This window comes from Odocoileus virginianus, chromosome X, assembly GCF_023699985.2.
Source record: "Odocoileus virginianus isolate 20LAN1187 ecotype Illinois chromosome X, Ovbor_1.2, whole genome shotgun sequence".
Classification (NCBI taxonomy): domain Eukaryota; kingdom Metazoa; phylum Chordata; class Mammalia; order Artiodactyla; family Cervidae; genus Odocoileus; species Odocoileus virginianus.
The window spans coordinates 5495128-5512747 of record NC_069708.1 but is presented as its reverse complement, the minus strand read 5'-3'; the positions used below and the strand labels follow the sequence as shown (position 1 = coordinate 5512747).

General features: G+C 43.3%; 1 protein-coding gene across 1 annotated transcript in view; it reads right to left on the bottom strand.

Annotated features, from left to right (window-relative positions):
* The window catches only part of LOC110123266 (uncharacterized), a gene marked incomplete at its 3' end in the record, with an annotated part of 58513 nt that overhangs the window by 15040 nt on the left and 25853 nt on the right, over positions 1-17620 (bottom strand). Inside the window, 1 exon segment of the mRNA XM_070461787.1 lies at positions 6216-7310. Coding sequence (XP_070317888.1) covers positions 6216-7257 — 1042 coding nt within the window.

Sequence of the window (17620 nt, the reverse complement as noted above, 5' to 3'; positions counted from 1 at the left end):
AAGCCAGACAAAGAAGGACAAATACTGCATGTCATTTATATGAGGAATCTAAAATGGTCAAAGTCAAAGAAGCAGAGAATAGAGTGGTGGTTGCCAGAGGTTATGGGAGGGTGGATGAGAAGGAACTCTAGACTTAAAAAACATTCACAACCTCAAAGTTGACAGTTATGTTCTATTTGGTACAAACGTTTAGGACTTCTACCCAAGAGGCAGCATCTTGAATAACCCTGAGAGAACTGCTCTGGGGAAGGGAGGGAAGGAGCCAGGTTATATAGAAGTTTTGTAACAAAGGGCAGGTAGTCTGAATATCAAAAGATTATCATAAATGAAGGAAAACCAGATAACCCAAGTTAAGGAATTTAGTGCTTTTCCTTGTATGGGAAGATGCAAGAATCGGGGCTCACTGAAATCATTCCTTTGATATGAACTTCACATATCTGTATCCTGTAGTTTTACATCTTGTGTTCCCTCAAGGCTTACCATCTGTGGGGGCTGCAACTGTTGATAAATGACAATGTTTATTCACTGATATGGCAGGCAGTATTCCAATTCTCATTATTAATCAAAAGTTACGAAGTTTAATTTTACAAAATGAATAAGTTCTAGGAAACTACTATATAATATAGAGCTTACAATTAATACTATATTGAACACTTTCTAAGAGGGCAAACACTATGGTAAATGTTCTTATCACACACAGAAAACATAAAGGGTGAGAAGGCAACTGTTAGAATAGATCAAAAAACCTACAAACAATAAATGCTGGAGAGGGTGTAGAGAAAAAGGAACATTCTTGCATTGTTGGTGGGAATGTAAATTGAAATAGCCACTATGGAGAAGAGTATGGAGATTCCTTAAAAATTAGGAATAAAGCTACTACATGACCCAACAATCCCATTATTGGGCATATACCCTTAAGAAGCTATAACTAAATAAGACACATGTACTCCAATGTTAATTGCAGCACTATTTACAAAAGCTAGGACATGGAAGCAACTTAAATGTCCATTGACAGATGAATGGCTAAAGAAGCCGTGGTACATATTTATACAACAGAATACTACTAAACAATAAAAAGGAACATATTTGAGTCAGTTCTAATGTGCTGGATGAACCTAGAGCCTATTATACAGAGTGAAGTAAGTCAGAAGGAGAAATATAAATATCGTATACTCACGCATACTTACAGAATCTTGAGAGATGGTACTGATGAATGTATTTGCAGGTCAGGAATGGAGACTCAAACGTAGAGCTCAAACCACTGGTCTGTGATAACCAAGAGGGGTGGGAAGGAGTGGCAGGTGGGAGGGAGGTTCAAGTAGAAGGGGAAATATGTATACCTATGACTGATTCGTGTTGATGTATGGCAGAAACCAACACAATATTGTAAAACAACTATACTCCAATTAAAAATAAACTTAAAAAAGGGTGAGAGGGAAATTTTGCTGGTAATGGATATGTTTATGGCATAAACTGCAGTGGTAGTTTCACAGTAGACTTAACTCCAAACTCATCAATTTGTATACATTAAATATGTACAGGTTATTATATGTCAATCATATTTTAATAATTTTTTAACAGACTAAACATATTCTTGGGCTTCCAAGATGGCTCAATGGTAAAGAATCCATCTGCATTGCAGGAGACATGGGTTCGATCCCTGAGTTGGGAAGATTCCCTGGAAAAGGAAATGGTAACCCACTCCAGTATCTGTGCCTGAGAAATCCCATGGATAGAGGAGCCTGGTGGGCTATAGTCCATGACGTCACAAAGAGTAGGACATGACTGAGCAACTAAACAACAAACATACTCTTACCCTACAATCTAGTTGTAATGCTCCTTGGTGTTTAGCCAGACGAGCTGGAAACTTACATCCACACAAAAACCTGCATGCAGTTGTTTATAACAGCTTAACTCATATTTTCAAAAACTTAAAAGGCAACAATGGTGTCCTTTAGTAGGTAACAGGATAAGTAATGGAATACTGTTCAGTGCTAAAAATGAATAAGTTTCCAAACCCTGAAGAGACATGGAGGAACCTTAGATGTGTATTACTAAGTAAAGAAACTAATGCGAAAAGCCTACACACTGCATGATTCCAACCACATGACTCCTGGAAAAAAGCAGAACTACAGAAACAGTAAAAAGACCAATGGCTGCCTGGGACTGGGTGGGGGTATGGGAGTGGGGGGTGGGCAGAGGGAGGGACGAACAGGGCACAGAGAGGCTTTACTGTTGTGAAACTGCTCTGTATGACCTTATAGGGGTGGATGCTGTTGTTTAGTTGCTCAGTCATGTCCGATTCTTTGTGACCTCACAGATTGTAGCCTGCCAGGCTCCTCTGTTTATGGGATTTCTCAGGCAGGAACACTGGGGTGAGTTGTCTTTGTCTTCTCCAGGGGATCTTCCCATCCAGGGTTGGAACCCAAGTCTCCTGCATGGGCATGTGGATTCTTTACCACTGACCCACCAGAGAAGCTCATAAGGTTGGATACAAGTCATCATCCATTTGTCTATACTCACAGAGGGTACAATACCAAGAATGAAGGTAATGCAAGTAAGTGTGCTAGGTCAGGACTTTGTTTGCTAAAGTAGCTTCCTAGATTGTAGCAAACAGCCCACTCTGCTGGGGAACATTGACAGTAGCGGAGGCTGTACACATGTCCAGGAAGAAGACATATGGGAACTCTCTGTACTTTCTCCTCCATTTTGCTGTGAATCTAAAACTGCTTTAAAAAAGTAAACTTAAAAAACTTTTGGGCCTGGGGTGGTGGCTCAGTCCCACATCCTTCTCTCAGGATTTCAGTCTTGAGTGAAGGGCCAGGCCCTCCTTCCCCTCTATCCAAAAGTGGGTGGGCCTCTCAATCCTCATTCCGTTTGCTTGATTTGCATGCTGGCAGAGCCCGAGGCTCCCCTCTATTTGGATCTGAGAACACTTCCTCAGATCCAAAAGGATGTGACGGTGGCATCGCTTGACCACACCTGCCATGCCATGAGTGACAACTGCATCAGGCAGGTTGAGAATGCATATGATGGTGATCCCACTGGGGGTGCTGACTCTATACCCTAAATCTGACTCAGGTGAAGGCCTAAGAGTTCCCCCTCTGCTGACCTGAGACCTCTGCCTCAAAGCAAGCTCATCACTTTTCTGTTACCCTGAGAAGGATATGAAGCCATCTCTTTCTGACATTTGCAAGGATCTGCCATGGCAACAGGGAGGATTCTGTGAGGTCTCTGCTGATATGGGCTTGGCAGGGCTGCCCTCCTTCCTCCTGGCACACCTTAGAAATATTTCTCTCTACTGACCTGAGCCGGCCAATCTCAGATATAGGTCTGCTGACCTGGGCACCCTCCTAGGCGGGAGTCACAAGTCCCTGAGAACCTGAAAGTTAAGTGAGTGATTGCTCAGGCTGAGAACTTTGCCTGGGGCATGTTGCCCTCCCCAGCCCACCTGTAAGGGCCTCTTCCTCCTGGCTCCTATTTCTTTATTAAAAGTCTTCCTGGGCAAGGCCACATCCTGGCAACCTCTCGACCCATTTCCCTACTGAAAACCCTTCAGAGACCAGGTTCCCATCCCAGGAGTGATGTGACGTAGGGAAGTTGTAAGGCAAGGCAGGATGGATGTGCTGACAAAGGATAAAACACCTTCATCTATCCCTTCTCTTTACTAGCCACGCTTCACCTTTTATGGAACTTCTCTTTGAACAGTTTAAACTTCCAAAAGCAAGGGGCTGTCCAGGATGATTTTCTGGGCCCCTGATCATTTGGGTTCTGTGACTTTGGATATACAGATGATTATGTCACTAAATATTACCTTTCTTTGCTTTATTCAGACTTCTCAATTATTTTGATATGCTTATTGATGTGGTTACATATTTCCATCCAGTGTTTTGGGCACAGAATTCTTTTTATCATCTGACATACACGTTGGACCAGTCGATAAGAAGGTGAATGAAGGAACACAAAGCTGGCCTCCAGCTAGGAGGAATGGCAAAATGTGGGCATCAGACTTATTTAGGCCAGGAGTCTACTTCCAACTCTGTCATTTAGGAACTGTGTGAAACTGAATACCTTACCAAACTCTGCGAGCCTCAATCTCTTCATCGGTGACATGGGTTTCAGAAGTTCTGTCTCAGGGACTGAGAATAATACCCGTAAAATGCCTGGCCCATTGCCTGGCCTGTCCTGAGACTGTCAAGGATGCCAGTCCTTACTGTGATCAATTTGTCCCCCGGAGATTCAACCCACTACACTGTGGTTCAATTTTCGACCCAGGTGATGTCAAAGAATAAGCAGGGGTCTAGGGCAAAGAACCCTCTATAAGAAAAATCCTGGTTAGCAAGGTAAACTAGTTTTTTCCCGTGAAGAGTAAGTCACTGAAGGTCACCATGAGGCAGACATCCTCAGTGGATGTAACACAAAGTTCCAAAATGTTTCAAGGGGCCCAAACTTACCTCTCTCTCACTTGCCCTTTTTTATAAACCACTCCTGCTCTCATTCATTTAACTACCCACAAGTATCTATCCTTGCCTATTGTTTGCCAAATTACAGTCAAGATAACTTGATTTGAATTATTATTTTTTTTTTAGTGGTGTGGGCTCTGGCTCCCCCAGCGAGGGCAGAGTGTGGCAATCCAGTGGCTTCAAGGCATCATCCCACCTCAGGGGAGTGCCACCCTGATTTCTCAGAAACTTCGTGGAGATAAGGCAATGTGAATAAACCATCTCATCTGCACAGTGTTTACCTGTACTGGAACAAGAGCACAGGGTACATTCCATGCCAGTCTCACATGATTTCTCTCTGATTTACTCACAATCCCAAAGCACAGGCAGACTCCGAAAATACTACAAGTTTGGTTCTCAACCCCCAAAGGAAAGTCCATATCACAATTGAGTCACAAGAAATTTTTGGTTTCCCAGTGTTTTCATAAAATTTATGTTTACATTATACTGTAGGCTATTAAGTGGGCAATAGCATTATGCCTCAGAACAATATAGGTATCTTAATTAAAAACACCCATTTGCTTAAAAAAATGCTAATCATTATCTGAGCCTTCAGTGAGTCCATCTTTTTTGTTGCTGAGGGTGTGAACATTGCAAGAGTTATCAAAATGTGACAGACATGAAGTGAGCAAATGGTGTTGGAAACATGGAGCCGGAAGACTTGCTGCAAGCAAGGTTGGCTGACAAACTTTTAATTTGTTAAAGAAAAAGAACAAAGAAAAGAAAAGCAGTACCCGTGAAATACAATAAAGCAAAGTGCAACAGAGTGAAGTGTGCCTATAACTGTCAAGGGCAGTTTCCCATCCCAGGCTTTGTCTTTAAACTACGGGGCCCACCATGCGAGAACCTGGTCCCTGGTCAGGATTACCACAGCCTCATCCAGCCTGCCATGCCCTCAACTGATAATTACTTCCCACTGAAGGACTTATATTTTCCCAAGGCCCACCACTACCTTGCATCAGGGAATTCACATTTGACTGCTGTCATGTCACCATTTTCTTTACATGACAGCTGCTTCTCAACTCTATAATTTTATAGTCAGTGGCTAGATCTTTTCCTCAGCTCTCCAAGTACTAGCATGGAGCCTACTATGAGCAGAGGCTCAGTTCATGTTTGGGGAATAAATGAGCCTGTGAGCATGAGGTTGAAATTATTAGAATTTATTTCAATATTTTGAACTAACCAGGCATATACTGTTGTTTATAATTTTGTAAAACACAGAGTACAAGGGATGAGGAAACCAAATACCGATCATCTTCCTTTTCCTCTATTTCTTGATCCCACATATTTTACTGCTTAACTTTTTTGTATTTTCAAGGAAATAACGTATTGCAATGCCATGTTATCTTTCACTGGCTTACTAAATAAGATGGAAGCTTCCCCATTTGCTTTACACAACAGAAAAACTCTTATCCTTAAGAACAACAAAAAATGGTTAAGTGTGACTGATGAGTTTGTACACATATATGCTAAATAAGCTTTCATTTAGGAGCAACATTTGAAAAGCAGCAAGAACATAAAAACACAGATTTAACTCTCAATTCCCCACATAGAACAGGAACACCAGGGTATTTTACACTGTGAACCCTCGGTGACGTCCAGTCCTATAGTACTTGGAGCACTGTGAATACTCTCTTCAGCCACAAAGGGCAGAATTTGCCTCAGCTTCACTAGGTGTGGAAGGAACTGCTGGAGGAATGCTGGGTCATCCGCTAGCTTGGGCCCTCTCTTCCTCATCTTTCAAAGCCTCGTCATACCAAAAGTGGAAGGCACTGGGTTCCAAATGGTTAATCCTGGCCAGGAACTCCAGGACTCTCATCTTGCTCGTTTCAGCATGCGCTCTTGGACCCCACAGGAACTCATAGCATGCTGGACTGCTGCCGGGCACTTGCCGATATTCCAAATACTTCAGCTGCACCAAATCTTGGGTGATGAGCTTCTTGGAATCCCCAAATAAGAAGTGCCTCTTCCCAGCATAGATTTTCATCTTACCCAGAAAATTCCAGATGTCTTCCTCTGTGGCGCAGTTGCCCTTCATGAAGATCACACCCAGGATATTCATCAGGAGACCGGTCTTGGGAAAACCCCTGCCACGGTGCACGATCCCGTTGCGGGGGAGATTCATCTTGCTGACAAGGACATAAGAATTCTTGGCAGTGTTGTCTTTCTTCACGTCAATACCAAATAACACCTCCATGCTCTCAGAAGCTCTTTTGAGGATCCTGAGGAATCGATTTTGGTACTTTTTATCGATGACCTTCAGCATATGCACTTTCCTAATGGGCTTTTTCGTCTTATACATGCGTAACAGGAATTGCACCAACTGATACGTCGGCCTGGTTAGTGAGCGTTTTCCAGACCGCACCTTGGAGAGAGGGGCCTGAGAGGGATTATCTGTTTTCCCAATTTCCTCAGTGACTTGAGAGGGATTATCTGTTTTCCCAATTTCCTCAGTGGCTTGAGAGGAATTATCTGTTTTCCCAATTTCCCCAGTGGCTCTTTTGGATGATTTTGTGGGAGAAACACCTGCAGGCACAGTGGTGGCGGCCAGCGCCCCCCGAGGACGCTTGAGACGCTTACCAGACCTAGCACCCGGCTTTCCCTTAGCATCAACCCCGGGACCAGGGCTGGAGGAAGAAGTGTGTGCTTCCGTCGTGGTGGCAGTGACCTGAGCGCCCCTCAGATCCTGGGTGCCATGCTGAGCCTGGCGGCGTTTTGCAGAGGTGCGGCGCTTACCCTTCTTACGCCGAGGCATGGTGACTGTGGTCAGGGACAACAGGCAGGAGCGCAGGTAGAACAGCACGTGATCTGGGCAGAGAGGAGAGAGGAAGAGAGGATGAAGCGCCTGTGGCAGGGAGGCACACTCTGCCTTTAAGAAGGCCCACTCTGCAGGTTTCCACGCCTGCCCTGCTCTGCGAACCCAAAGGACTACTGTTCTGATCGCCCTGTCCTCTGAAAACTCTGGTGAAATAATTAAGGTGAGACTCAGGTTTCAGCCTGCCAGCCCTGCCAGTTGCCTCCTGAGGCTGAGGAGCAATGGGCCAGTCTAGTCCTCGTGGACACCCCCCTCCATTTTGGAGGGTGGGGTCCTCTCGGTTCATATTCAGGACAATCGTATCAACTTTTGGCAGGCGCAGGGCCCCCTCCTCTGTGTGGTCTAAGCTTATACCCCAAAGCCCAGTCTTCATCTTCCTATGATACCTTAAGAGGTGAAGGGGCATTTCAGCCCAGTGTCCCTGGCGGGGGGCACCCACAGCAGTCAGCTCTAGGGAACTCTGTCCTGGGCTCACTGGGGTTCTCCGTCCTCTTTCACGGTCTTGCCTTGGCTCCTGGGACACCTGTGTCTGCTGCCCTGGTGCACCTCCTCTCAGACAATGGCTCTCTCCAATCCCATACCATCAGAAGGAAAGGAGGGTTCACATACACCTGACTTCATGCCTGGCTCAGTGCTGTGAGCCAGGAAGGGGGTGGTGCGGAGGGTACTCTCTCTTGATCCCCTGTTGGTGGGTGAGTGCAAACATCAGTTCTTTCAGGGTCCTCACCCGGACTCCTCTGAAGCCCTGGGCCTCCCACCTTGGCAGAATTGAGGTCATTCACTTAGTCCAACATTCTCACTTCTCTGAACTCTCTCATCTTTACAGATACTCTAGGTTTCTACATGGAAAAGGGCCAAAATTTATGAGAACTTAAGTTTAGAGCTGGTGTTCACCTTAGTCCTCACTCAGGTCTGGGTAGAACTCAGGACTCCTCCCACCAATAACCTGGGTTGTTCAGCCTCAGAGCAAAGTCCTCAATTCCCCGAGTCCCTGGAGGGGCAAAGTCAGGGTACTACATATGTGACTACCCTTCACTGGAGCCTCCCAGATATGTAGGCACTCTGCTTTGTGATACCACCCCTAAATGGGGAGGGGCCCCCAATTAGTACTTAGGGCACTCACTTCACTGCAGTTAGGACAGAGGTATCCTCCACCTGCAAGCAGGGGCTACTCCTGACCAAAGCCCTCCCATCCCTGAGACTTCCTGGGCAGAACTCAGTTTGATGGCTCTGTCAGGGCTTCCCAGGGCTTACAGCAGCAGTGAGACTTGGTGTGGCCCTCTTTGTTATGGGCTGAGTGGCCCCTGCCGCAGTCCGAGCTAAGTCTTCACCTCCACTCTGGACCAATGCTGGGAATCCACCCTCTGCCAGCCAGAGGCCAGGCCCTCAAACTTAAGTCCTTACTTCCTAGAAACTGTAGATAGCAAGTGAGGATGACTCATATCTGGCCATGATGCTCAGGGTCTCAGATAGCTGATAGCAGGGGAGGTGTGTGAAGGCCGAGGGGCACGGTGGGGGTTTTTGTTTCTATGGTCCTCATTTGGAGTCCCCTTCTTCTTCAGACCCGACACTCCTCCTTTACCTAAACTGTGTCCACAAGCCTCCAAACAAAGCTTCACCTCCTAGAGTTCGGCAGGGGAGAAGTCCCGGAGTTAAGCACATCAGTACCACTTTGTGTCACCATCTTAACTACCCAGTTACCCATTAGCACTTGGGGTTCTCCCCGTGACTGGAGTTAGGGCCTAGGTTTCCTTCATTTACAGAATGAAGAAATCTCTTAGATCTTAAAAAATCTCTTAGATCAAGATTTACCCAAGAAGTAAGCCTAACAGTGTTGTAGGAACCGTCCCCTGCCGACCACAGAGGCGAGACTTTGTGGGGTTATCTTTGTTGCAGGAGGGTGAATGGTCCCTTTAGACCACATTCAGGTCCTCACCATGCCTTCAGGTCAGTCCTGGGAATCCACTCTCGTCCAAATGAACACCCTGAACAACAGTCAGAGCTCCCTGCCACCAGCACGGATTGTTGGGGGAGCCATTTGCAGCTAAGGCTGCCCTGTGTGGGATCTCTGAGGGATGATTCCAGGGACGGGGCTCTGTGGGGACCCCATCGTTCAGTGTTCAGCTGTCCGTGGGTCATCCTTTAGGGTCCTCCCCGTACCATTTATCTGAGCCCGGGAACCCTTGCTCTACGGACTTGAGTCCTCCTGCCCCCAAAGCCCTCACCTCCTGGAGTCCCTAGTGGGGTGTCAGGGCACTGCTCTGAGCATCTCTCCCTGACATGAGGGGCGCCACTCTGCCAGACTCCGTCCTTGGGGGACAGACCCTCTCATTAGCACTGATGGTCCTCACCTTCACTCTGGTGATGGCCAAGACGCCCACCTCTGCAGAACTGGGGTTTGATCCTGACAGACAAGACCTTCTCTCCCTGAGACCAGACAAAAATGAAGAGGCTTCTCACCCTTGTAACTCTCCCTGGAGCCTCTGGGGTTAAGAATGGGGCAGGGGTCTGTAAAGTCTCCTCATTTGTGGGTCTACTGATACTTCTCTATCCAGTAAGTGACCTCACCATGATCCTGCACAGTCCTGGGACCTGACCCTCCAACCTGAGATTCTCCCTCCACTGAACTGACGCCATTCTTCTTAGCCGGAGACTTTGACCTCACAGAGAACTACAAGGCTTATAAGAGACAACGTCCACTCTGGGCACTCTAAGTCCAAGAGCAAGTTTGGGCAGGCCTCTGAATGACCTGTATTTTAGGGTTGTTTGTCTCTCCAGTCCTCACTCATGGGGGCCCTCATTTTGTTTACCTCTTGGATTAAATGATTCCTGGGAAAAACCACATGCCTGTAAAATCTTGAGCAGTGTCCCTAATGCAAACCTTACAGTTTCATGTCCCAGACTGGACCTGAGATGGGGAAAATAACACAGAAGGCAGGGGGCAGGATTGGGTGTGCTCCCAGAGAAAAATGCTGACCCATCCTTTTCAAAAGCCATAGTCAGTCTCTTTTGTGACTTGTTTTAATTGATTTACATGCATACCTTTAAAACATTGTACTTCACTTAATCATGCTTCATTACAAACTTTAAGTTTACATGACCCTGCATTGAACATATCTATGGCACCGTTTTTCCAAAACCGAGTGTTTATGTGGGGTTCCTGTTTCACATATTGTTAATTCTTTAAATATTAAATTCTTTCCTTATTTTATTTCTTATGGTGCTCTGATCAGTTTTATTTGTTACTACTATAACTGTCTTATATATGTTAATTAGGCTATGTACATTTTTTAGAGATTTTCTAGTTAAGTGTATACAACAGGATTAAGAACATTTATAAGCATGGGAATCCCCCAAATTCCTGTGATTTAATTTATGGCAATATTCACTTTATTGCAGTGATCTAGAACCCAACTCACCATATCTGAGATATGCGCACACTTCTAAAGGAGAGGAGCCGTCTAAGATGGCTTTGTGCTATTATGATTGAGGTTATCTGACACTGCATAGAGAGACGATCTTATTGTCATTATCATCTGTTTCTCCTCCTCATTGCTCTCATTTCCTGAGGTAGTCTTCAAGGTTTTGTGCCTAAAGAAGTGCATTGGAATATATCCAGAGTCCTTACTTTTATCCCAAGATACATTTGAGTGTTAAGGAACACAAGCTCTGCTTTAGGTCAAGGGGAGTCTAACAGTGTGGAATCTAGAGGAATTCAGAGAAGAATCTAATTCCAGGCCTATCAGTCACTAGTGTTCCCCAGCAAGGGCTCGCTGCCTGATGCACATAGAAGCCAATACTATGGAATGGGCTTCTGAGAGAAAAATTTTATTCCAAGGTGGAGTGGCAAGAAGACACGAGGCAGGGCTCTCAAACCTGTCTCAATCCAGAGTTTGAGGTAAAATTAAAGGGTTTAGGGGAACTGCAAACTTGGAAGCTAATTGGCTAGTCTTGAATTAGTTCATGTAAGCTATTCATGCTGCTAGAAGCCAGATTGTCCTATTGAAGGACTTCATACAGTTCTCCCATGGCAACATTCCTACTCTGAGAGTTCCACAGACTGAACCCTCTTGGTTCAGGGATCATCCTGGAAACGGGCTCCTTTTTGTACATGCCTGGTGCTGTCTCTAAAAATAACTCAAGGTATCATTAACCAACAACCTGTTTTAAGGAAGCAAAACAAGTTTAAATTGGTTGATGTTTTATGTTTCAATCCCCCCCCATCTCTCTTTGTACATTCTTCAATCTTGTGGGAAATCATCCTCAATTTGGTTAATGATTCTCAAATTCTGTACAAAATGATAATCCCAGGTCTCAAATCTGTGTACCAACCAGACTGGAGTATGATATAAGCACTGACAAGGTTGGATTAATTGGTATTTAAGAAAGGTAATTATCAGGTTTAACTTCCTTCACATGTCTCTTTATAGGCTATTGCTTTAAGTTTGGAGTTTTGGTGCCCGGATGGACTTTTATTACTATTGGGTCAGATGTCCTGGCTTTTCCTGGCCACTCATCAGCCCAAACTGAACTCTGCCGTTGACTGACTGATTTCTTTCACTGTAGTGCTCAAAATAGTTTACATCTTGGCCAGCAAACAGATCCTCGACCAACTGCCTTTAACCAATGCTTGCTGCCTCTTCCCAGCCTTCATGGATTGTAGCCAACATCAACCAGCACTCTTATGGTTGGCTTCCCCTGGAAAACCCCTGCATTCATGGGAGCTGTAGAAAAGCCATCAGGACTTATCTATCTGTGGCTCAGAGTGCTTTGTTCCCTTCTAGGAAGAAAATGGGAAAACTAAGAGCCATCGTCCCTTAATTTAGGACCAAATTCCATCTCCTAGGTTGGTTTCTGGGAAGAGTTGGCTGTATGAATTTCCTGGAGAAACCACTGAGAAGAATGGACAGTCTCAAGGTGACCAGCTCGGATCTGAGGGTTCCCTTAAAGAACCCTGAAAAGTTTTCCATTACATGTGGTTATCAAACTGTAGCTTGAAAGGCACACGTGCTACCCAGCTTCCAAGGAATCTGTCCCACCAGTTCCAAGACTGGAGCCCATTTGGTCAGAAGCTCCTAATATTTCCACTCTGCCACGTGCTGAGGGCATGCTTGTCTACTGAAGAGGGGCATATGGAAATTTAGACTCTGTCTCACTCTCTACCTTGAAAAACTTACCTAGTGAGGAGGAAGGTGAAAGAGTGATTGCATCATGTTGAAGAAATTGAAAGAGGAAGCTGTCTTAAACTCAGCCAGAGCTGAGTTTGAGAGAACAACTCAGGAGCACACATGTTTAAACACTGATTTCCTCACTTCCTTTCTGAGCATGCTGGGGTTTAATCTTTCTGGTAGATGACCAAAACATTTCACCACTCCAGCAGAGATCACACACAGACAAGCAAATCTAGATGCCTTGGCAATTTCCAGGCCTCTATGTAGCCCATTACCTTTAAGACCACAACCGATGGTTATTTCTCCTGGTAAAATTTCATTTTTAACATCACGCACACACACTTATAAGCAGTTCAATGCTACCTCCCTGCTATTCTGACTCATACAGAAGAGGACTAGATTTTTCAATGAGGAAACACCAGAATGTGTCCAATTGTATGAAATTCCTTTAACCAGGGATCAGGGTATGTTATTATGACAGGGGGGCCAGATTTTCCTGCTTTATACTCCCTCATTTTACCTCTATGCTCTCACCATACCAAGGTAATCAGGGCTGATTTCATTAAGAATGCACTCGTGTGACATTCAAAGTATCATAAGAAACTACTACAGACAACTATATGCAAATAAAATGGATAACCTAGAAGAAATGGACAGATTCTTAGAGAGGTACAACCTTCCAAGACTGAACAAGGAAGAAATAGAGAATGTAAGCAGACCTATCACAAGTACTGAAATTGAAATAGTGATTTAAAAATTCCCAATATCCAAAAGTCCAGGACCAGATGGTTTCACAGGTGAATTCTATCAAACAGAGAAGAGTTATTACCTATTGATCTCAAATTTCCAAAAAATTTCAGAGGAAGGAACACTCCCAAGCTCGTTCTATGAGGCCACCATCACCCTGATAGCAAAATCAGACAAAGATTCGCCAAAAAAGGAAATTACAGGCCAATGTCACTGAAGAACACAGATGCAAAAATCCTGAACAGAATACTCGCAAACCAAAAATGACAGTCTCTTCAATAAGTGGTGCTGTGAAAATTGGACAGTTACATGGAAAAGAATGAAATTAGAACATTCTCTAACACCATACACAAAAATAAACTCAAAATGGATCAAAGACCGACATGGAAGGCCAGACAGTATAAAACTCTCAGAGGAAAACCTAGGCAGAACACTCTTAGACATAAGTTGCAGCAGTATTTTTTTCTTTTAGTAAAATGGTTTTTGATCCACCTCCGAGAGTAATGAAAATAAAAACAAACAGGTGGCATCTAATTAAAGTTAAAAGCTTCTGCACAGCAAAATAAACCATAAACAAAAACACAACTCATAATGAGAGGAAATGTTTGCAGATAAAGCAAATAACTGGGATTAATCTCCAAAATATATGAATAGTTCATGCACCTCTATGTCAAATAAACGACCTAATAAAAAAAATGGGTTGAGGACATAAATAGATATTCCTTCAAAGAAGACATACAGATGGCCAAAAAGCACATGAAAAGATACTCAACATCGCTAATTATCAGAGAAATGCAAATCAAAACTACAATGAGGTATCACCTCACACCAGTCAGAATGGTCATCATCCCCAAATCTACAAACAATAAATGATGGAGTGTGGAAAAAGGGAACACTTTTGCACTCTCAGTGGGAATGCAAATTGACACAGCCACTATGGAGAACATTATGGAAGTTCCATGAAAAACTAAAAAGAGAGTTACCATATGATCCAGCAATCCCACTCCTGGCACATATCCAGAGAAACCTATGATTCATAGATACACATGCACCCAATCTTCATTATAGCACTATTTACATTAGCCAAGACATGGAAGTAACTTAAACATCCATCTACAGAGAAATGAATAATGTAGATGTGGTACAATGGAATATTACTCAGCCATAAAAAAGAAATAATGCCATGTGCAGCAACATGGATGGACCTAGGGAATGTCATACTAAGTAAAGTAAGACACAGAAACACAAATATCATATGACAACATTCATATGTGGAATCTAATTTTTAAAAATTACACAAATGAACTTATTTACAACATAGAAAGAGACTTTTGGATACCAAAAACAAGCTTGTGGTTACCACTGGAGAAATGTTGTGGGAGAGATACATTAGGAGCTTGAGATAAACATATAACAACTGTCATGTCGGACTCTTTGTGACTCCATGGACTGTAGTCCAACAGGCTCCTCTGTCCATGGAATTTCCAGGCCAGAATACTGGAGTGAGTTTCCATTTCCTGCTCTAGGGGATCTTCCTGATCAAGGGACCGAACCTGCTTCTCTTGTGTCTCCTCCACTGGCAGGTGGATTCTTTACCACTGCACCACCTGGGAAGTCCACATACACAACTATATATAATAGAGATAACCAAAAAGGACCTACTGTATAGCAGAGAGAACTCTATTCAATATTCTGTAATAAACTGTATGAGAAAAGAATCTGAAAATGAAGGAATACATGTGTATGTATAACTGAGTCACTTTGTTATACACCTGAAACTAACACAACACTGTAAATCAGGTATACTCCAAGAAAATAAAACAAAAAAATAATACCACCATAATATCCAACAAGCCCACTCCTGTGAATATATCCAGAGAAAATCATAATTCAAAAAAGGTACAGCACCCAATGTTCATTGCAGCATTATTTACAATACTTATGACACAGAAGCAACCTAAATGTCCATCAACAGAGGAGTAGATAAAGATGTGGTCTGTAAATACAAAGGAGTATTACTCAGCCATAACAAAGAATGAAAGAACGCCATTTGCAGCAACATGGATGTACCTAGGGATTGTAACACTAAGCAAATTAAGTCAGACAAATAAAAATATATCCCTCATATGTGGAATCTAATTTTAAAAAATGATAAAATGAACTTATTTACAAAACAGAAAGACAGATGATGAAAACAAACTGATGGACACTAAAGGGGAAACATAGTGAGGGAGGGATAAATCAGGAGCTTGGGATGAACATAAACATACCACTATATATGAAAGATAACCAACAAGGACCTCCTACATAGCACAGGAAACTCTAATGAATATTCTGTATGAAAAAAGAAACTGAAAATTAATGAATGTACATATATGTATAACTGAATCACTTTGCTATATACCTGAAATTAACACAACATTGTAAATCAACTGTACTCCAATAAAATTTAAAAAATAGACTACCTGGGCATATATCTGAAGAAAACCATAATTTGAGTAGGTACAAGCACACCCATGTTCACTGCAGCACTGTTTACAATAGCTAAGACATGGAAACCACCTACAGGTCCATGAATAAAAATGTGATACATACATATAATGGAATCATACTCAGCCATAAAAAAGAATGAAATAATGTCATTTGCAGCACTGGATGGACTTAAAGAGATTTTCACAATGAATGAAGTAAGTCAGACAAAGACAAATATCATATTATATCACTCATAGGTACTATCTAATTTTTTAAAATGACACAAATGTACTTATTTAAAATACAGAAACACACTCTCACATTTTGAAAACAGACTTATGATTACTAAAGGGGAAACATGGGGGGATGGATGCATTAGAAATTGGGATGAACATACACAAACCAGCAATATATAAAATAGATAACTGAAAAGGACCTCCTATATAGCATAGGCAACTCTACTCAATAATCTGTAATAACCTATATGGGAAAGAATCTGGAAAAGATTGAATATATATGTAACTGAATCACTTTGCTGTGCACCTGAAACTAACACAAGATTGTAAATCAACAATTCTCCAGTAAAAGTTTTTTGTTTTTTTTTAAAAAGGATATCCATCTATAATAATACCTACAGGCAATCACCTTCAGTTCAGTCGCTCAGTCATGTCCAACTCTTTGCGACCCCATGAACCACAGCATGCCAGGCCTCCCTGTCCATCACCAACTCCTGGAGTCCACCCAAACCCATGTCCATTGAGTTGGTGATGCCATCCAACCATCTTATCCTCTATCGTCCCCTTCTCCTCCTGCCCTCAGTCTTTCTCAGCATCAGGGTCTTTTCAAATGAGCCAGCTCTTTGCATCAGGTGGCCAAAGGGATGAGTAAAACACTCCATCACCTCCATAAAGCAAGGTTTCCAGTCCAGGAGCAAGGTGTTTACCTCCCAATTCAGAGGACCCTCATTAATATCAGTTTAATAAAATTTTGTCACAGTCATCCAATAGCCAACTTCCTATTAGCCAATTCCAACATATATAACAGTCAGACATAGTTAAACATAGGCAAATAAATCCAAAGACCTGCGACCTTAACGTAGCCATTTGGGGCTCTAACCCAATTGTTGATTATCTCAGCAGCTCTAACCTCTTGCACTGTCCCCTTAGGAGGGTCCCTAACCAACCCCTCATTCTAGCCTTTGGATTTTATCCAGACGGAAGGAACTCCCCTAGGCGGGACCCTAACCCACAGTGTTGTTGTCATTGTTCAGTTGCTCAGGTGTGTCTGACTCTTGGCCACCCCATAGACTATAACATGCCAGGCTTCCCTGTCCTTCACTATCTCTTGGGGTTTGCTCAAACTTGTTTCTGTTGAGTCGGTGATGCCATCCAACAGTCCAATCCTCTCTAACCCACAGTCCTGATGAGATTATTAGACTACAGACACATTCTAAATACATATAGCACATTTGGCTATAGGAACATTATGATGAGGTTACTCACCCCAAAGATATATGATCTAGGAGCTATTTCTTTTCTTAAAAGTGAAAGGAGCCAAAGAAGCCCAAGGAGCCCAGAGTGCCATGGCTAGGAAACAGGAACCTGAGAGCCGACTTTCTAGACAAACTCAGTCGAGATGGCCACTCAGGGTTGATGCTGAGAAGCCACCAGGGGATAGAGTGCATCAAGCAGATGGTCACAAGTCCTAAATCTCAACTAGGCTGCCCAAACTCACTGAACATGGGCTCACTGACAGATGCACACAGAAGCCAATACTTATGGCAAGAGCTTTTGAGAAAAGAGCTTTACTGCAAGGCCAACCAGTGCAGGAGGTAAGGTTTCAAATCTCTCTTGAATCCAGCAGCCTGGGTGAAATCTAAGGGGTAATGGGAATTTCTAACTTGGAGGCTAATT